Source organism: Giraffa tippelskirchi, chromosome X, assembly GCF_054371585.1.
Source record: "Giraffa tippelskirchi isolate mGirTip1 chromosome X, T2T-mGirTip1v1.2.pri, whole genome shotgun sequence".
NCBI lineage: Eukaryota > Metazoa > Chordata > Mammalia > Artiodactyla > Giraffidae > Giraffa > Giraffa tippelskirchi.
Window position 1 is genome coordinate 125,451,864 of NC_137289.1, and position 19,948 is coordinate 125,471,811.

The 19,948-nt window shown below is 36.5% G+C and overlaps 1 protein-coding gene across 3 annotated transcripts in view; it reads left to right on the forward strand.

Annotated features, from left to right (window-relative positions):
* Window positions 1-19,948, forward strand: part of DMD (dystrophin) — a 2,147,259-nt gene that overhangs the window by 1,315,351 nt on the left and 811,960 nt on the right. For all 3 annotated transcript variants that reach the window (XM_081564318.1, XM_081564319.1, XM_081564320.1), the window contains 2 exons: window positions 9,807-9,954; window positions 12,841-12,990. In XM_081564318.1, coding sequence (XP_081420444.1) covers window positions 9,807-9,954; window positions 12,841-12,990 — 298 coding nt within the window. The remainder of the gene's footprint in view (window positions 1-9,806; window positions 9,955-12,840; window positions 12,991-19,948) is intronic.

Sequence of the window (19,948 nt, forward strand, 5' to 3'; positions counted from 1 at the left end):
TGAGTCCCAGATACGCTCCATGTCCAAATGCACTGTAAACATAGAAAAATTAGCAGATTTATTCTGGAAAGACAGTGGTTCTTCACAAATTAATTTATTGATTTAATGGAATCCCTATCAAAGTCCCCAATGAGATTTATTTTGTAATTTTACCAAGCGATATCCGTGGTACATAAATTAAAATAGCTAAGGTAGGAGAGGATTTAACCTACCAGGAATTAGACATACTTTCATGCCACAATGGTTGAAGTGGTTCATTGCTGTCACAAAAATCTATGGTATATCTGCAGACTGAAACTTATTGCATATAAAACACAAAATATAATGAAATCACCACAAATCAATAGAGAATAGATTGTGCTGGGAAAAAAATATCAATTTCTGAAAAACCCTTCAAGGTCAGGAACTCAACTATATAAATTTAAAATGGATGAAGCATTTAGTTTTTGTGTGTGTTTTTTTAATGAATATGTAAGGATCCAGAATAAAGGCAAATATCTAAACAGTTGTCAGGTGGTCACAATTTTCAGAGTAGTATCAGTGAGAGAAATAACCAAGAAATTGATGTGTTTTCTTTAGAAAGAAACAAAAATATGTTTTAAAAAGATGAAAGGAAAGCTATAAAATATTCTCAATAAATATATTTTTAAGATAAAGTGAAACGAGCCTTTACAAACAAATAAGAAAACACTGAGGCTAAATGGGCAACAGACACAGCAGATGACTGAGAGCAGAAACAGAAATAACAAATATACACGTTTACAAAATTGTTTAGCTTTTCTGTTAATAAAAAATGTAACATGTACACCCGTGGTGGATTCATGTCAATGTATGGCAAAACAAATACAATATTGTAAAGTTAAAAAATAGAAAATAAACTAATTTTAAAAAAATGGAAAAAAGTTCATGACAAATTATTGTCACCACCAGCATTGCAAAGAAATTTACCAATGTGAGTCTATAGTTTTAGTATTCTCGTTGTTAACTTTTCTTCCTTATTCTCAGGAAATTAACAGATAGATGAGCCACAATGCATGAACAAATGTAGTTGTTATAGGGTTATTTATTATAATGAGAAATTGGAACCAAACTAAATGGCAAATAACAAAACAGTGGTAAAATACGGTGTACTCATATATGACTTATTACTCGGATAATAAAAATCAATTTTTCAAATAATAAACAATGACCTAAGGAAATATTCACAGTAGTAATTAAAGGAAGAAAATAGGTACACAATGTTTATGTAGAGTTTGATCCCAATTAAATATAAAAATCCTAATTACAATGAACAAGTACATCTCCACCACTTTTATTCTTGGCTGGATGTGTTTGAAAGGATTAGAAAACTATTCACTTGATTAGCAGTGTGTTTGAAGTGGAAGTGGAGGTATTTGCTTTTAGAATTTTAGTCTAAGTTTGAAACTTTGTGTTCGTTTGTTTCATATTATTATTTCCTATACTTTGAGCTTTTATTTGTTGGATTTTTGATTTATTTCTCCCTAAAATTATTAGGTTCTAGAGGTAGGTTGAGAAAAGCCTTACCCATCTGTCTAGGTTTTACAAATGAGATTTTTAACAAGATTTTACTTAACTAAGATGAGGGAAATCAATAGAAATAAGGTTGCTCTCGGTATATGGGACACTGTGCAAGGTGATCTAGAGTCAAATACTAAAGGTGACCAAGATTTGCAAAAAGAGTGGAAAGAGACAAAGATGAGGTAGACTGACAAATACCCTTGAAACCTAGACCCAAAGATTTTTACCAGCATAGAACTTCTGAATAAATAAAAGATGTCTATAGTGGGATTGCTCCTCTTTCAGAATTGCTTCTCAGTCCAGAGTCTGAGGAAAAATGGCGCTACCCCATATCTAAAACAAGCTGCCAGCGGTCAAGACCAGCCTCTTCCTCTTAAGGTTTGCTGAGAAGTAGCAGTGGTATCGGCTTCCCAAGTGGCGCTAGTGGTAAAGAATCTACCTACCAATGCAGGAGACACACGAGACACAGATCTGATCCCTGGGTTGGGAAGATCCCCTGGAATAGGAAATGGCAGCCTGCTCCAGTATTTTTTGCCAAGAATCAAGGACAGAGGAGCCTGTCAGGCTACATCCATGGGGTCACAAGGAGTCAGACATGACTGAGCACAAGCATGCAAGCAGTGGTATTACATCTACCATCAGAGATTTCCCACCTCCTTGGTACCCCGTGTCCAGATCAATGTTAAGAGGACTCAGGTGACCTTGGACTAGAATGTATTACTATAGCTCACATCTCAGAAAATCTTTACTTTCTATAGATGAAGCCCATTAAAATATTTCTACCTTATAAGTACTCAAGAGCAATATTTCACCTCTACTATTTTCCCCCTTTAAACTAGGTCATAATAGACTTTCCCTAGACATTTTTATTTGCATATTTTATTGTGCATATATATATTTGTGTACTATGTGTATTTTATTTGTATCATGTATGTTTTTGTATATATACATTGAATATATATATATATTTCCATTTTTAATTGACATATAGTTGATTTACAGTGTTTCACATGTACAGTGAAGTGACTCAGTTGTACATATATACATATATATTTACTTCTTCTTCAGATTCTTTTCCATTATAGATTAGAAGATATTGAATATAGTTCTCTATGCTATACAGGTAAAAAAACAAAGAGGTCTCAGGTGGAATGGAATACTTAGCTTTGTGGAGAGTGCAGTGTTTATGGTGCGAGTCATTACCGGCCTTACATCTCCCCTTACATCTTTCTAAGTAATCACTAAAAAAATGTGTGAAAACTGCAACATGGGAAAATTATATTCTCCTTCAGCTGAGTATTCGTTGAACTGAAGAACTCCTTCACAGATCTGTGTAGCTTTGGGGGAGACCCAGAAGAACACCCTAGGCGTTTCTTTGGCTTTCCATGTCAAAGCAACGCAGTTGGGGGAGAAGCAGGAACCACAAGTTGCCCGTACACAGGAAATCAATGAATGATTGTGAAATGGGTTTTTTTCTTTAATGTGTGTTTTTAATTGAAATAATCAGGTGGAAGAATTGTCCATTATTCAAAGTTGAAAGGCTAATTTACCATGTTTTATCTACCAACCGATTGCTGTTGACTCTGAAGTTCATGATCCCAGTTCTCCTCTCTTCCCTGAGCTCCAGATCTATTTTTTTTTCAACTAGTAATTTCCCCAAAATATCTAGTACAATTAAATGTACTCAGCTGGAGTAAAGGCCATCTATTCAGCCAGATATGGTGGGATCACCCCTACACCAGGTGACCCGGTACTGAACCTAGATGACCCAGTACTGAATACTGGATTGGCAACTTATTAGACATTTGATCTTGGGCAAAATGTGAAGCCTCATTTTCTTTCATCTGTACATGAGGAAAAACTAGTACTCATCTCACAGTAGTAATGTGACAACTTGATATTTGATTCAGTGGCTGCTGACTCTTTGCAAACCCATGGACTGTAGCCCGCCAGACTCTTCTGTCCATGGGATTTCCCAGGCAAGACTATTAGAGCAGGTTGTCATTTCCTTCTCTTGGGGGATCTTCTGGAACAAGGGACTGAATCTTCGTTTCCCATGTCTCCTGCACTGCAGACAGATTATTTGCCTTTGAGCCACCAGGAATGTTTTGCCATATGGAAAATGCTTAATAATTTTTAGCTACTAATGCTAATCTCTCTCCTTTCATCCACAAATCCTGTTGAATCTCCTACATTTTAAGCATTCTGTCTTTTCCTTTTTCCTTGCTACATCTTCATGATTTGGACTTTTATGTGTGCTCAGTGCCGAAGAATCCACCTGCCAATACAGGAGACACAGGAGATGCAGGTTCAATCCCTGGGTCAGGAAAATATCTAAAGGAGGAAATAGCAACCCACTCCAGTATTCTTGCCAGGATAAACCCACGGAGACAGAGGAGCCTGAAGGGATACAGTCCATGGGGTTCCAAAGAGTCAGATAGGACTGAGCGACAGAGTACACGTGTGTGCAGGCCTGTATCCCTTAAATCCAGAGATCATCTGGATCAAGTGATAATGGTTGAACCATGACCTTCTCTGGAATGAAGAGTGCTTCAGTTCAGTTAGTCAGTTCAATCACTCAGTCATGTCTGACTCTTTGTGACCCCATGGACTGCAGCATGCCAGGCTTCCCAGTCCATCACCAATTCCCGGAGCTTACTCATGTCCATTGAGTTGGTGATGCCATCCAACCATCTCATCCTCTGTCGTCCCCTTCTCCTCCTGCCTTCAATCTTTCCCAGCATCAGGGTCTTTTCAAAGGAGTCAGTTCTTCGCATCAGGTGGCCAAAGTATTGGAGTTTCAGCTTCAGTATCAGTCCTTCCATTGAATATTCAGGACCGATTTCCTTTAGGATGGACTGTTTGGATCTCCTTGCAGTCCAAGGGGCTCGCAAGGGTCTTCTCCAACACCACAGTTCAAAAGCATCAATTCTTCAGCACTCAGCTTTCTTTATGAAGAGTACTTCATCACGTAGTTAACATCTTCCATTTGATGGAGGTTTTAGTTCTGCAGAAGAGCTCAAAGATATTGTTCTGTGTATCTGGCCTGAAGAATTCCATGGACTGTATAGCCCATGGGGTCACAACGAATCGGACACAACTGAGTGACTTTCACTTCACTTTGGGACTGCACGGAAGGAAATACAGAAAGGCTTTTGTGCCAGGAACCCCACAGTATCCTGCTTGGTTTCAATTCCTCACTTCTGTCTTACCACCCTTACCCACATCCATTCTCCATAGAATACCAGCGGGAATGGATGAAATAAATCTTGCTCTACTCAAAAAATTGGAGTCTTTCATCACCTAGAAATTAAAACATTCTATCCACTTTGTATCCCTGCCTTGAGCCACTTCACCAGCTTCATCCTTTGACCCTTCCTCCCTAAATCTCGAATACTTAACCAACCATTTCAGCATCATACATTGATGTAGATATCCTTACTTGGCATGTATAAGAGAAGCCAAAATATTTGTTATTGGCAAAAACTCATATAATCAAACACTAGTCCCTCTGGAAATGAATGCCAAGTCTTTATCGACTTTATTAACAGAAAATAAGCTTAAGCATATCAGGCAGATAATGCTGATGATAATATTCATTCATAATTACAAGCAACTAAAGGTAAGAGTAAACTGTCATTACATTACGAACCTTTTTTTTTTAATCCTAAAATAGCCAGCAGCTTGGTAGCAGCCAAAAGAACCTGATTTATTCGTTGTTATCAGTGGTGGAAGACTATGCAAACTAACCAAATTTCATTCATTCTAGACAGCACATTTTACCATATTAATGTCACTGAAATCTGGGTGAATTTTACTATTTCTGGTGGCCAGGTCACATGTGGTTTAGAAGAAAATCCAAGGAACAGGAGTAGAGCCCTGTTAAGAAGTGCTATACTGCCGAGACTCTTGATGTCACAGAAGATGACACTGTATGGAAAAAGACATCAGTTAGGGGATCTGACTATAAAGAAAGCTGAGTGCTGAAGAATTGATGCTTTTCAACTGTGGTGTTGGAGAAGACTCTTGAGAGTCTCTTGTATAGCAAGGAAATCAAACCAGTCCATCCTAAAGGAAGTGACTCCTGAATATTCATTGGAAGGACTGATGCTGAAGCTGAAACTCCAATACTTTGGCCTCCTGATGTGAAGAACTGACTCATTTGAAAAGACTCTGATGCTGGGAAACATTGAAGGCAGGAGGACAAGGGGATGACAGAGGATGAGATGGTTGGATGGTATCACTGACTCAATGGACACGAGTTTGAGTAAACTCCGGGAGTTGATGGACAGGGAGGTCTGGCGTGCTCCAGTCCATGGGGTTGCAAAGAGTCAAACACGACTGAGCGACTGAACTGAACTGAACTGAGGGGATCTGATGCCTGGTGATCTAATGAGGAGCAGATGTAATAATAATAGAAGTAAAGTACACAATAAATGTAAGGTGCTTGAAACCACCCCCTTCCCCCCGACACCGTACATGAAAAAAATAATCTTCCGTGAAACTGATCTCTGGTGTCAAAAAGGCTGAGGACCACTGCTCTGAAAGCAAAAGTGGTATAGGAGACTCAGACTCTAAATATGAGGAAATTTGAAGAACACTGCACCAATTTTTTTCACTTATACTTGACTTTTTTATGCATAGTCAAGGGGAACATAAGAGAAATATATATATATATATATATATATATATATATATATATATATAAACCTAAAGAACAATTTCTTAATAAAACCTCTAAGTAATAAATGTCATCATTTAATCAGCAGCATTCCTCACTCTAACCCACATCCTGGGAGTATACACAGTGGTGTTATATGACTTGCAAGTGAAGGTCTATTTCATTTGGTGAAATACTGTAGTGCACATCAGTGAGTAAATTAGATTATGTTTTACAGTCAGTATTGCAAAAAATGGGAACAATTCTTTCGGAACAGAAAAGCATATAAGATTGAAAAGAATGATGGCCAAATTCATTCATTCACACAACAGTTATTTATTTAGCATCTTTTCTGTGCCAGGCATAATTTCAGGAGCAAGGGTAACAGTAGTAAATAAAACAGGCAAAATCTTTGCCCTCGGAAAGTTTGATTTCCTGTGTAAGATAGACAATATACAAAACAACCAAATTATAGTGCTTTTTTGTTTTGGGCATGCTCAGTCACTCAGTCATGTCTAACTCTTTGCAACCCCATGGACTGTAGCCTGCCAGGCTCCTCTGTCCATGGGACTTCCCAGGCAGGAATACTGGATTGGGTTGCCGTTTCCTTCTCCAGGGGCTGACCTAGGTATCAAACCAGGGTCTCCTGTATCTCCTGTATTGCAGATGGATTCTTTACAAGTGAGCCCCCAGAAATATTTTAAGTACTAAAGAGAAAGATTGACTAGGGAGAAAGAACAGAAATTAGAGAAAGAAGAGGTGTGATTGTAAGTAGAATCATCAGGAAAGACCTGCAGGAGCTGAGGAAACCAGCCATGCTTGGTTTGTGAGGGAAGGTCATTCTAGGCAGGAAAAAACAGCAGGTACAAAAGCTGAGGTCTCAAGAAGGATAAGAGAAAGGATAGAAATGAGGTCGGACAAGTAAGGAGAAAAGGGATCAGCAAATTTTATAGATCAGTCCTTTTCCATACAAAAGTACAGTGAGCCTCATATGTAATTTTAAATTTTCTAATGTCACATGTAAAAAAGAGTAAGAACAGGTGAAATTAACCTATTTTATTTAACCCAATATATTAAAAATAGTATCATGTTGACTTGTACATATTTAAAGGACTAATATCACTAATATCACTGAAGATGGTGATTGCAGCCATGAAATTAAAAGATGCTTACTCCTTGGAAGGAAGTTTATGACCAACCTAGACAGCATATTACAAAGCAGAGACATTACTTTGCCAACAAAGGTCCGTCTAGTCAAGGCTATGGTTTTTCCATTAGTCATGTATGGATGTGAAAGTTGGACTATAAAGAAAGCTGAGTGCGGAAGAATTGATGCTTTTGAACTGTGGTGTTGGAGAAGACTCTTGAAAGTCCCTTAGACTGCAAGGAGATCCAACGAATCCATCCTAAAAGAGATCAGTCCTGGGTGTTCATTGGAAGGACTGATGTTGAAGCTGAAACTCCAATACTTTGGCCACCTGATGTGAAGAGCTGATTCGTTTGAAAAGACCCTGATTCTGGGCAAGATTGAGGGCAGAGGAGAAGGGGACGACAGAGGATGAGATGCTTGGATGGCATCACCGACTCAATGGACATGGGTTTGGGTGGACTTAGGGAGTTAGTGATGGACAGGGGGGCCTGGCGTGCTGCAGCTCATGGGGTCGCAAAGAGTTGGACACGACTGAGTGACTGAACTGAACTGAACTGAAAGTACTAATGAGATATTTTAATTCTAATACTTTAGAAGTAGTTTTATTTTTATTAGTTTTATCTTTTTCTTTTTTTGTTGTTTACAATAGGTCCTTGTTAATTGTCTATTTTAAATATAACAGTCCATACATGTCAATCTCAAACTCCCAATCTACCCCTCCCCTCCACACTTTCCCCCATAAAAATAGTTGTATTTTTTATAGCAGTTTTAGGTTCACAGGAAAATTGAATAGAAGGTACAAAGATGATTTTTTTTTTGTACTAAGTCTTTGAAATCCAGTATGCAATTTACACTTAGAGCACATCTCAGTTTCCCTAACATCATTTCAAGTGCTCAGTAGCCACATTCGAAGGTGTCTAGTATATTGAACAGCACAGATCTAGACCCTCGTAGAGTGCTGTAATGACTTTGCTTTTGATGTGAATGAACTGGGAAGCAATAGAGGAGTTTGAGTGCCATGATTACATAATATGATTTGAGTTTTCAATGGATTCCAAAATAGGACTTGGGTTTTTATAGGATCTGCTGTTTGGAGAATAGAAAAAAAAGACAATGTCTTCTCATGTGCCTCAGATAGACTTTGGACCAGCTCACATCAAAGAACAAAATTGAGTAGAGAGGAACATGAATCTAATAACCGGATCCAGTTTGGGGAATTAGTGTAACTTAATTCTCTCAATGCCCTGTCTTTGCACAGGCTGAGAATCAAATCCCTTTTCATGCTTCAAGACCCAGGTAGACCATTATCTTCTCTGACACATCTTCTATACCTTTCTATACCCAGAAAATAATTTTACCTCCACAATATTCTATCATAGTCCTAGATTTACATGTTTCTTCCCTCTCATGGGCTATGAGATCCTCAGGGCAAGGCACATAACTCATTTCTCTTTGATTCAAATGCCTACTTGAGTTCCTGGAAGTTAGTGAGCCCTCAATAAATATTTGTCAACTTGAAGCAAAAACAAACAAAAAATTAGCTGAACAGTCCCCAAATGGAAGCAACTCAAATGTCCACCAACAGAGATATATCTTATACAGTGTAGTACTATGTAGTGAAGAAGATAATCTACACAGAACATGGATGATGATTGTAAACGTTACAATGAGTAAAAGGCAGTGTTGTTTAATCGCTAAGTCATGTCCGACTCTTTTGGGACCGCATGGACTGTAGCCCGCCAGGCTCCTCTGTCCACAGGATTTCCTAGACAAGAATACTAGAGTGGGTTGCCCCATATACATAATGCTCAATACAGGCAAAATAATAAAAGTTGACAGGATACTGATTACACTTGGAGGTAGTGAAATTTAAAAGCTTACATACCACAAATACATAGTTCCCAAAAGACAACAAAACAAAGAAATGTAAATTGTTATAAGTGCAGCTTAGTTTCCTCAGCTGTGTTATGATTCAATATGTAAGAATAAATTTATGGCTAATTGAGTAACATACAGTATATGTGTTTTTATAATTAACAACATCCACTAGTACATATGTTAAGTATTTTAAATCAATTCCCTCTTTCCTCCAAAAGGATTTTGTGTTGTAATTTGGAAAACATTTGAGCATGTAATAATTTAGTGTTTTCATTTAATTCCCTTGTTTTTACTTTACAATTTTCCATAAAGATGTATTTCATTTAAGCATCTTAAAACATGTAATTTCATTTTATATACTTATTCTAGTGAAGTTGTTCTCAACCAGAGGCAGTTTTGCCCCAAAGGTGATATTTGACTAGGCCTTTAAAATATTACATCCTTAAAAATATTATATCATTAACATCTTTAAAATGGCTTATTTTTTGAAAGTGCATGCAGCTTTTTTGAGTTTTCTTAAATAAAAAAAAAAGAAAACTTGAGAAATATATTCTTTAAAACAATTTTATTCTTTTCCAGGTTAGAAGAACAAAAAAATATCCTGTCAGAATTTCAAAGAGATTTGAATGAATTTGTTTTATGGTTGGAAGAAGCAGATAACATTTCCAGTATTCCGCTTGAACCTGGAAATGAGCAGCACCTAAAAGAAAAGCTTGAGGAAGTCAAGGTAATTTTATTTTCTAAAATCTCCCAGGGCCTATTTGTATATGAACCTAGGGGGAATTCCCTGGTGGTCTGGTGGTTAGGACTTGGCCATTCACTGCCATGGCCTGAGTTTAATCCCTGGTCGGGGAACTAAGATCCCACAAGCTACATGGTACGTCCGAAAAAGAAAAAAAAAAGGTATAAGAATATATTTTTTAAATGTATTCAGTCATTGATTTCCTGCCCATTGGGATACTGATAGGTCTTCAGTAACTTTTCTCACAACTTTATTTTGTCTTAGCTCAGTGAGTATATATATATATATTTTTTTAAAAATATGTATGGGATATATATATATATATATATAAATATACATATATATATATATATATATATAAGTGTGTTTCTGTTTGTGTATGTGTGTATAAAATGCATAGTGATACTTTTTAAACTGATTTGAAATTAATTTTAGACTTAATGGAGAATTCCACTGCTCCAAATTATTTTAAAAACTGGGGAGAATCTTTAGAGATGATCTCATTTCTTATGGAAGATTTTAATTGCCAAATCAATCTCCCTACTTCAGCCTCTAATTAAAGGCATTCTATTTGCCTGAAGCAATGTTTTGGTTTGGTTTGGTTTGTCTGCAGGGGTAAGGGGAGGTGATGCTGGTTCACTTTCTATACTGGTTGAATAAAACTTCTGGTGTATTCAAGTGGTTTTTTATGCCTGCTTAATGTGATGGAGAAGGGAATGGCAACTCACTGCAGTACTCTTGCCTGGCAAATCCCCTGGACAGGGAAGTCTAGCTGGCTACAGTCCATGGGGTCGCAAAGAGTCAGACACGACAGAGCGACTAACGCACTGTGATGTCTGCTGCTTTCTGGTTAGCTCTCCTGGCTGACTGAGATGCTTTGATTGTGCTGTTGGATTAACTTTCATGGTTTACGTTTTAGGAAAGAAACTCCTTTGGATCTGTTTTACTTTAATTCTCGAAGGGAAAGGGAAGTTAACATTCAATCATCCCCTGTTACATACTAAGTATTAGGTGTATTTAAATCTGCTATTTTATTTAATCTTATCAAACTTCCAAAATGGTTATTATCCTCGTTTTACAAGGTCATAGAATCAAAGAGAAATGGAACTGCTTCTTTATCAACGATTCACTTGATTTGCACATGCAGATTAGACTCCATGTCAACTACTTATTTCTGTGAAATAAGAAATGTGTACCTGACAGAGGATAAAGTATAAGAAGTGAAATATTGCTTAATTCAGTAAACAAATATTAAGCACCTAGTATATGTCAGATAATGTATTAGGTATTTGAGAGTCAAAATATAAAAAGTTTTTGATCCATAGTTTGAGAATGGTTATGCCACAGAAAAATAAACTCAGTCTGTTCTTAAAAATTCATCTTTCCTAAATATATTGAATGTATATATATAGGAAAGTAATTGATAACTCATTTAAGAGACATGTTTGGTGGTGTTCACTTTTTAATAAATATGCATTGATTTCCTTTTTTTTCCTTGGTCTGGATCAACACCGTCCAATAGCACCATCCAGTATCATTTAACAACATGATAAATATCTTGAATACTAGCAGTTTTAGTAGCCACTAGCTGCACTTGCCTTTTGAGGACTTGAAAGGTAGCTGATGTGACTGAAGAATTAAGTTTTTTTTTAAATTTATTTATTTTAGTTGGGGGCTAATTTCTTTACAATATTGTAATAGTTTTTGCCAAACATTGACATGAATCAGCCATGGGTTTACATGTGTTTTTGATTTTATTGACAGTTAATTTAAATTTAAATAGCCTCATGCGGCTAGTGGTACTGTTAACAGTGCAGTAATAGAAGATACAAATAAATAAAAGACAGTTAATAAAATTATGATAGCTTTGTAGATCATAAAAAAGGGCACTTTTAATGTGATGTTAAATGAATAAGAAAAATTCAGGAATGTGCAGGTATCACAATTAAGTGTTCTTGAATGAAAACACCCAAGTTTGGATCACCAGTCTGTTGCTTGCTACCTCTGTGTCCTTGGATCTGATATTTAACCACTCTGTCTCAGTTTCCTTCCATGTAAGATGAAGATAGTAAGATCTACCTTGTGACATTATTATATAAAGTTAACTAAGATAATGTATGTGAAGAGGTTAGTTAGCACAATGCCTGGTACCAGGTATGTTCTTAGTTGTCTTTTAATATGATAATGCAATTTCTTACTCTGCTAAGTTATAATATGAAGACCTAATACCTGAGAGGATGCTTATATTTGCCCAGATTATTTTATTTGTGAGAGGTGTGTTTTTAGACTTTTGATACTGTTTAGGGTATTGTTTCGGAGAAGGCAATGGCACCCCACTCCAGTACTCTTGCCTGGAAAATCCCATGGATGGAGGAGCCTGGTAGGCTACAGTCCATGGGGTCGCTAAGAGTCAGACACGACTGAGCGACTTCACTTCACTTTTCACTTTCATTCACTGGAGAAGGAAATGGCAACCCACTCCAGTATTCTTGCCTGGAGAATCCCAGGGACGGGGGAGCCTGGTGGGCTGCCGTCTATGGGGTCGCACAGAGTCAGACACGACTGAAGCGACAGCAGCAGCAGCAGCAGGGCATTGTTTTAGAGCTCATCATACTACATAACATTTTTCTCTTGAGAAAAAAAAAATCTCTGAGGGAGACAAGATATTCTGATCCTTTGTGGGGTGGGCTGATTTACTTAGGCGTGGGTGTCTTAGTCCACCAGCTCTGTGCTCTGTAGAAAACTTGGTATTTAAGGAACCGGTGGGCCTCCGGTCTTTCTTTGTTTTGATAGATTAATCAATAGAGGCAAAGACAAGGTAGTTGGCATTGTGCTGTAATTCTTTTTAAATGTTGCATTTGTCTGTTTCAGTTACTGGCCGAAGAGTTGCCCCTGCGTCAGGGAATTCTAAAACAATTAAATGAAACAGGAGGAACAGTGCTTGTAAGTGCTCCCATAAGCCCAGAAGAGCAAGATAAACTTGAAAATAAGCTCAAGCAGACAAATCTTCAGTGGATAAAGGTTAGACATTAACCATCTGTCCTGTCACATGTGTTAAATGCTGCAAGCATTTCTTTTGTTTCATGGTGCTTAATTGGTAAGGCTGAGGGAGAGGGCTGGTTTTATGGATTGTTATTTTGTTTTTATTTTAATTGACCATTTAATTTGGGTGTATGATTTGTAGTGAATGGAAGGAGTGTTGATGGTGAATGATGGTACAGTAATGATCAAATGCCAAGTTATATACCACTATTACTTTACATGAATTATTCGAAAGAATTAGACTGGAAAAAGGATGAAGTGATTCATTCAGTGTTCAGGTTTAAATTGACAATATTTAAGCAAGATAGACGTTGTCCAGCTCAATGAGTATCATAAATCAAAATTACTTATCCTTACCAATATGCCTGCAATGCAGGAGACTGAGGTTTGATTTCTGGGTACAGAAGGTCCTCTGGAGAGGGAAATGGCAACCCACTACAGTATTCTTGTCTGGAGAATCCCATGGACAGAGCAGCCTAGCAGGCTACAATCCATGGGGTCGCAAGAGTCGGACACGACTTAGCAACTGAGCCACCACCACCACCACCAATAGTATAGACTTAATCAAGGATCAATGCATGTTAAACTTCTCTAAAAGATGTTTTATTTATTTGCTGTTTATTTGTTTACTTACTTACTTGTGAGTCTTTATCTTTCTAACTTGGATACTTATTAAATCTAATATTTTATTTTTAAATATAATATGTTAAATTATTTATCAAATTAATGCATACTTACTCTTTAAAACCAAGTGGTGCATATGAATTTTAAAAAAAAGCAACATCAGCTGTCCATCAAAAGGCTATTTATCAAAAGGCTGTCCTCTCTGTACTGTACTCCTATGACAACCTTGTCATAAACCAAATGAACATATATATATATATGAATCTGTTCTGGATTCTCTTGATTATCAATGTCCTTCAACTAGTACTGCAGTGGCTTTGTAACAGTCATCTTTCTTTTTTTCAGTTCAGTAGTTTAATTTTTTAATGAAGATTTTGTGTTTTTAGAGCATTTTTAGGTTCACAGCAAAACGTAGAGGAAGTTACAGTGATTGCCCAAAGACTCCTCCCCCCAAATTCACAGTTTCCCTTATTATCAACATCTCCCACCAGAGGGGTTCATTTCAGTTCAGTTCAGTCACTCAGTTGTATCTGACTCTTTGCTAGCCCATGAACTGCAGCACGCCAGGCTTCCCTGCCCATCACCAACTCCTGGAGCTTGCTCAAACTCATGTCCATTGAGTCGGTGATGCCATCCAACCATCTCATCCTCTGTCATCCCCTTCTCCTCCTGCCCTCAATCTTTCCCAGCATCAGGATCTTTTCAAATGAGTCAGTTCTTCGCATGAGGTGGCCAAAGTATTGGAGTTTCAGCTTCAGCATCAGTCCTTCCAATGAATATTCGGACTGATTTCCTTTAGGATGGACTGGTTTGATCTCCTTGCTGTCCAAGGGACTCTCAAGAGTCTTCTCCAACACCACAGTTCAAAAACATCAATTCAAAGTACCAGAGGGGTACATTTAACAATCGTCTTTCAACAGCTTGAGATACAATTTATATACCATGTAATTCACCCATTTTAAAGTGTACAGTTCAATAGTTTTGGTATATTTACTTTTTAAATTGTAGTACATATATATAACATAAGATTTGTCATTTTAATGATTTTAAGTATACAATTTATGGTCATTTATTATATCCACAATGTGAAACCATTACCATTATCTGTTTCTAAAACATGTGCAGTACCCCAAAGAGAAATTCTGTAACCATTAAGCAATAACTCCCCATCACCCTACCCCTGAACCTGTCTCCCTAAAAGTAACCTCTAATCTACTTTCTGTCTGTATGTTTTTTCCTCTTCTAGAGATTTCATGTAAGTGGACTCACACTGTACCTGTCCCTCTGTGTTGAGACTATTTTACCTGGCATAAAGTGTTAAAGTTTCGCCAACATTGTGTATGTGTGTATGTGTATATACACACATAATGTGTATATGTGAATATACACATTTGTTGTTGTTTAGTCACAGGTCGTGTCTGAATCTTTTGCAACCCCATGGACTGTAGCCTACCAGGCTTCTCTATCCATGGGACTTTCCAGGCAAGAATACTGGAGTGGGTTGTCTGGGTTCTTCAGGGGATCTTCCTGACCCAGGGATTGAACTCGCGTCTCTTCAATTGGCAGAGGGATTCTTTACTGCTGTGATATCTGGGAAGTCCCTCCATTCTGAAAGAATAGTCTGAGAAGGCAACAACAACAACATATGTGTGTGTGTGTGTATATGTGTGTGTGTGTGTGTACATACACATACATATGTGTATGTATGTGTGCATGTATACATACACTGTATATATGTGTGCATATATATACCTACATATATAAGTATACATGCATGTATATGTATGTATATATATGTGTGTGTGTGTGTGTATATACATACACATATATATAATACACACACAAATACTTGTTTTGCAAAAAAAAAATTGGGATCTGGTAGTATAAAAATTCAAACCTTATTCTTCTTAGTCCAGATTGGTTTTTGTTATTTTTGGTTCACCAAATAAATTTTAGAATCAACTTGCCAATTTTTACTAAAGCCTGCCAGAATATCAATTTGAATTGTGTTGAGCTTATAGATCAGTTAACATTTTTACAATATTGAGTCATCTAATCTGTGAAAATGTTACATCCCTTCATTTATTGAGGACTCCTTTAATGCATTTTTAGAAATACTTTGTAGTTTTCAATCCAGAGGACCTGCACATGTTTTATTAGATTTAATCCCAGATATTTGATGTTTTGGTCCTTTTATAAATGGGATTCATTTCAAGTTTTATTTTCTTTTTGTTGCTGATATGTAAAAATAGATTTTTTTCACATTAAACACACATCCAGTCTCCTTACCAGATTCACATACTAATATCAATGTTTTGTAAAACATTTTAGATTTTTTTAATGTGCACAATCATTTCATCAAATAGAGGTAGTTTCTCTCTTTTCATTCCTTAGAATTTTAATTGTTTTTGCACAAACTTGGGCCTCTAAAACAATGTTTAAGAGAAGGGGTGATAATGGGAGACTTTGAGTCATTTCCTGTTTCAGGTGGACTGCTTTCAGTAATTATTCATTAAATATTAGGTTCCTTATAGGACTTTTTATAGGTCCTCTGAATCAGGTTAAAGAATATTTTCCTTATTCTTTTTTCTCAAGTTTTTATTATGAATAGGTAACCTATTCATAACTTTCTCTGCATTTATTAAAAAGATCCTATGATTTTTTTCCCTCTAAATGTGACAAACGACAGTCATTGCTTTTGGAATGTGAAACTACTCTGGGATTCCAGAAATAAATCCTATTGGTCATGATGTCTTCTACTTTTTTTATAGATTGCTGGATTCAGTTTTCTAATATGCTGTTTATGATTTTTATATCTTTGTTCATGGGAGGAAACAGTCTGTAATTTATTTTTGAATCCTTCTCGATTGTTGATAGCAATGTTAGACTAGACTTAATAACCAAGTTCAGAGGTTCTCTCTTTCTTTGTTCTGGAATGATACCAAGACTGGTGAAAATTGGTGAATATTGGTATCATTTCTTCCTGAGATGTTTGGAAGAATTCAGTTGTAAAGCCATCAGTGCATGGGGTGTTATGTTTTGTTTTGTTGTTATTGTTGAGGTTTTTTGAGAAAATTTTTGATAATGGATCCATTTCTTTAATAGATACAGGAATGGTTAGATTTTTATTTCTTGGTGTGTCAGCTTTTATAAGTTGTGTCTTTCAAGGAATTTGTCCACTCCCATGCTATTTTCCCTTTTGGGGCTGTAGACTTTTTTAATACTGCTAGGGATCCTGTGTATATTTATATTTAAGAAGGAGAAAATAGACTACAATCTCTAAGTACCTGGATGGGTCTTGTTAACTGGGATATTTTACTCTATGTGCTAAGGTAGAGAGCTGAGTCTCTTGTTGAAAGAGACCTTCAAAGTCTATAATACTGTGGGCTTTATTCTGAGCTATTCATACCAATGCTAAAATTCTTTCCAGACATGAAGTTCAATTTCTTTAGGTAAGAACCACACTCACTGTTTTGATTTGTTTATTTTTGACTGTAGGTCAGTGTTAAAAGAAGACCATTCATTGTGCGGTAGTTTTGATATTGACACAAATTTTCATCTACAAGCTTTCATACATGCTTTTAATCTCAGACATCATGACATCTTTAATCCAAACACTATCCAGGTTTTGCCAAATTCAGATTCCCCTATACCGAAGGCTTCTTCTCCCTTACTTTTTGTGTCCCCACATGTACTTTCTCCATATATGCTTTTGACCTTCCAAGTATGTTTTGAAACCTCTCATCCACTTTTGACCACATTTCTCCTACCTTATTGAGCACATTTAATACCTGTTAACTTTGTTCTATTCAAAAATATAAAGCAAATTGTAATCCTTCAAACCAGGAGCAAATCCATACCAGGAAAATACCACAGAAGTATAATTTTCATGTAATATGAAATGGATTCTTTCAAAAATGGCACAATTGCCCATAAAGAATTGCTTGCCATTCATCAATTCTTGACCAAATTGAGAGCCATGAAAAAGTTACACTGAGAAACATTTCTTTACATAGATGATTTGAAAAGAAAAAAATAGAGACTGAATTTTTAATTGTCAGGATATTCATTATATTTTTTAATTGATGATGCTGAAGTTCTTGAAACAGATCATTTACATGACTGATAAAATATTTATGAACTGAGATGAGTACCAATTATATGACATTAAATTCAAAATGTGTGTTTTGATCTCTATAGATCTCTTAGATATTTGGGGGGAAAATCTCCTTTTATTTTTATATATTGACTCAGTTATGTAAATAATCATAATTTAAATGTTTAGGTTAATTTTGTCCTACTGTAAAATGTAAAGTTTCTTCCTTTAATGATTTCAAAATAGCCACATATACATATAGACACTTACCTGTTGAGGGAAAATATTTTCCTAGTAATTAAATGTTGTAGACACTCAACACTTTTACAAATAAAATCATTCCTCATAAGAAGAGAACAAGGAGGAAAGATGCCCCCAAATATCCCTTGATATTACAAAAAGGAACACAAAAATTATAATTGTAGGAAATGTGAGAGAACTGTCAAAAACATAATAGTAGCTTTGTGAATAGTGAAGTATATGTCAAGATATTTTCTTTTCTGCAACAGAATAGAATGTCAATTTTTTTATGATAGAAAATTAAAACTAAGACTATGAACACCATCTTGTGTAGACTTATGTTTCTATATCATTTATAATATCTGTCTTATCCCAATATTGTAATTTTTATACTATGTCTTTGCCACTAAAGTTCATAGAATTTGGGATCTTATTCACTAGTCATATTAAAAAGTATTTGTCTCCTCTCAATCCTAATGCCACCCTGTCCCTGTTGAATTAAATTTAAGAAGAGAAAATGAATGATTAATACCAATTTATGTCATTACACAAGTCAACAGTTAAAAAAAAATAAGGTGGTCAAGATGGTCAAGAGACGGTCTTGGTCATCATTAAACCTTAAATTCTCAGTCATTAGAAGAGAGAAGAAATAATGGTGACCCCCTGCCTGTATTCTCTAGCACACTCCTCCATTTAAAGGCTAGAGTGAGTCTTAGAATTGTAACTGGTAGGTCGTGGTTGCTGGAAAACAAACATGCAGTTCCTTAACATATAGTATTTGTAAAAACATCCTGCTGATACAATACCTGATGTCAGGTGCATTTTTCCACAGCTGACTCTATTACATTATACTTTGTGTATTTAGCCAACTTACCAATTATTTTGGCACTTTTATGTTTTATTACTGAATACAGAAAACAGTGATGGGAGGTAATATATCTGTTCCTTTTAGAGAGTGGTGGACTCTCTAATGGGTTTGTTGCAAAATTGTGTTAACTTGCTGTGGCCGAGCCAGCACCTGTTTATAGCACAGGTGGAAAACGTTGCTTTGAGGTGAAATATAGGTCTTGGTTTAAATTGTGGTTTCCTCCAGATAAGGACCATGAAGCGATGTCCTCATTTTTGCCTAATGCGTATTTTGAGTTTTACAATCTAACAATAATATCCATAAGATCTACAGAATGGCAATGTAATTAAAGCTAACATCTGTGGGGTTTTTTTTCTTTCTTTCTCTGATTCATACACGTGTCTGATTCTGTGTTGATTTCTATATTTATCACTCATCATATTTCTTTGTATGTTCTCTGAACTTGTGTGTGTGTGTGTATGTGTGTGTGTAGGTAGGGAGTGCTCCCTCCCTTCTAACCTCTCTCCACCATTATTACTCTCTTTTTTCTCTGTAATGTATGTCTTTGCCTAGGTGGCTCTAGTGGTAAAGATCCCACCTGCCAATGCAGGAGACCAAAGAGATGTGAGTTCGATCTCTGGGTTGGGAAGATCCCCTGGAGAAGGGAATAGCAACCCATTCCAGTATTCTTCTCTAGAGAATTCCATAGACAAAGGAGTCTGGTGGGCTACAGTCCACAGGGTTGCAAAGAGTTGGACATGACTGCAGTAACTCACATAAATTGATAACTATTTATGTCTACCATTAATCTACTTTTCTATATGCATATATGTCAGGTTTTTTTGTGCCTAGGTAGCACATGTGACACATTCTCTCCTACTCTCTTTTAATCCTTCTTTCATCTTCTCCTGCCCTCGACACTTTGTGTTTCCTTTTCTTTACTGCTGTTTTGGAAGTTACATGTAAGTATTTTTTCAGCTACCCATTTCAGTTCAGTTCAGTTCAGTTCAGTTGGTCAGTCGCGTCCGAGTCTTTGCAAGCCCATGGACTGCAGCACGCTTGGCTTCCCTGTCCGTCACCAACTCCCAGAGCTTGCTCAAACTCATGTGATGCCATCCAACCATTTCATC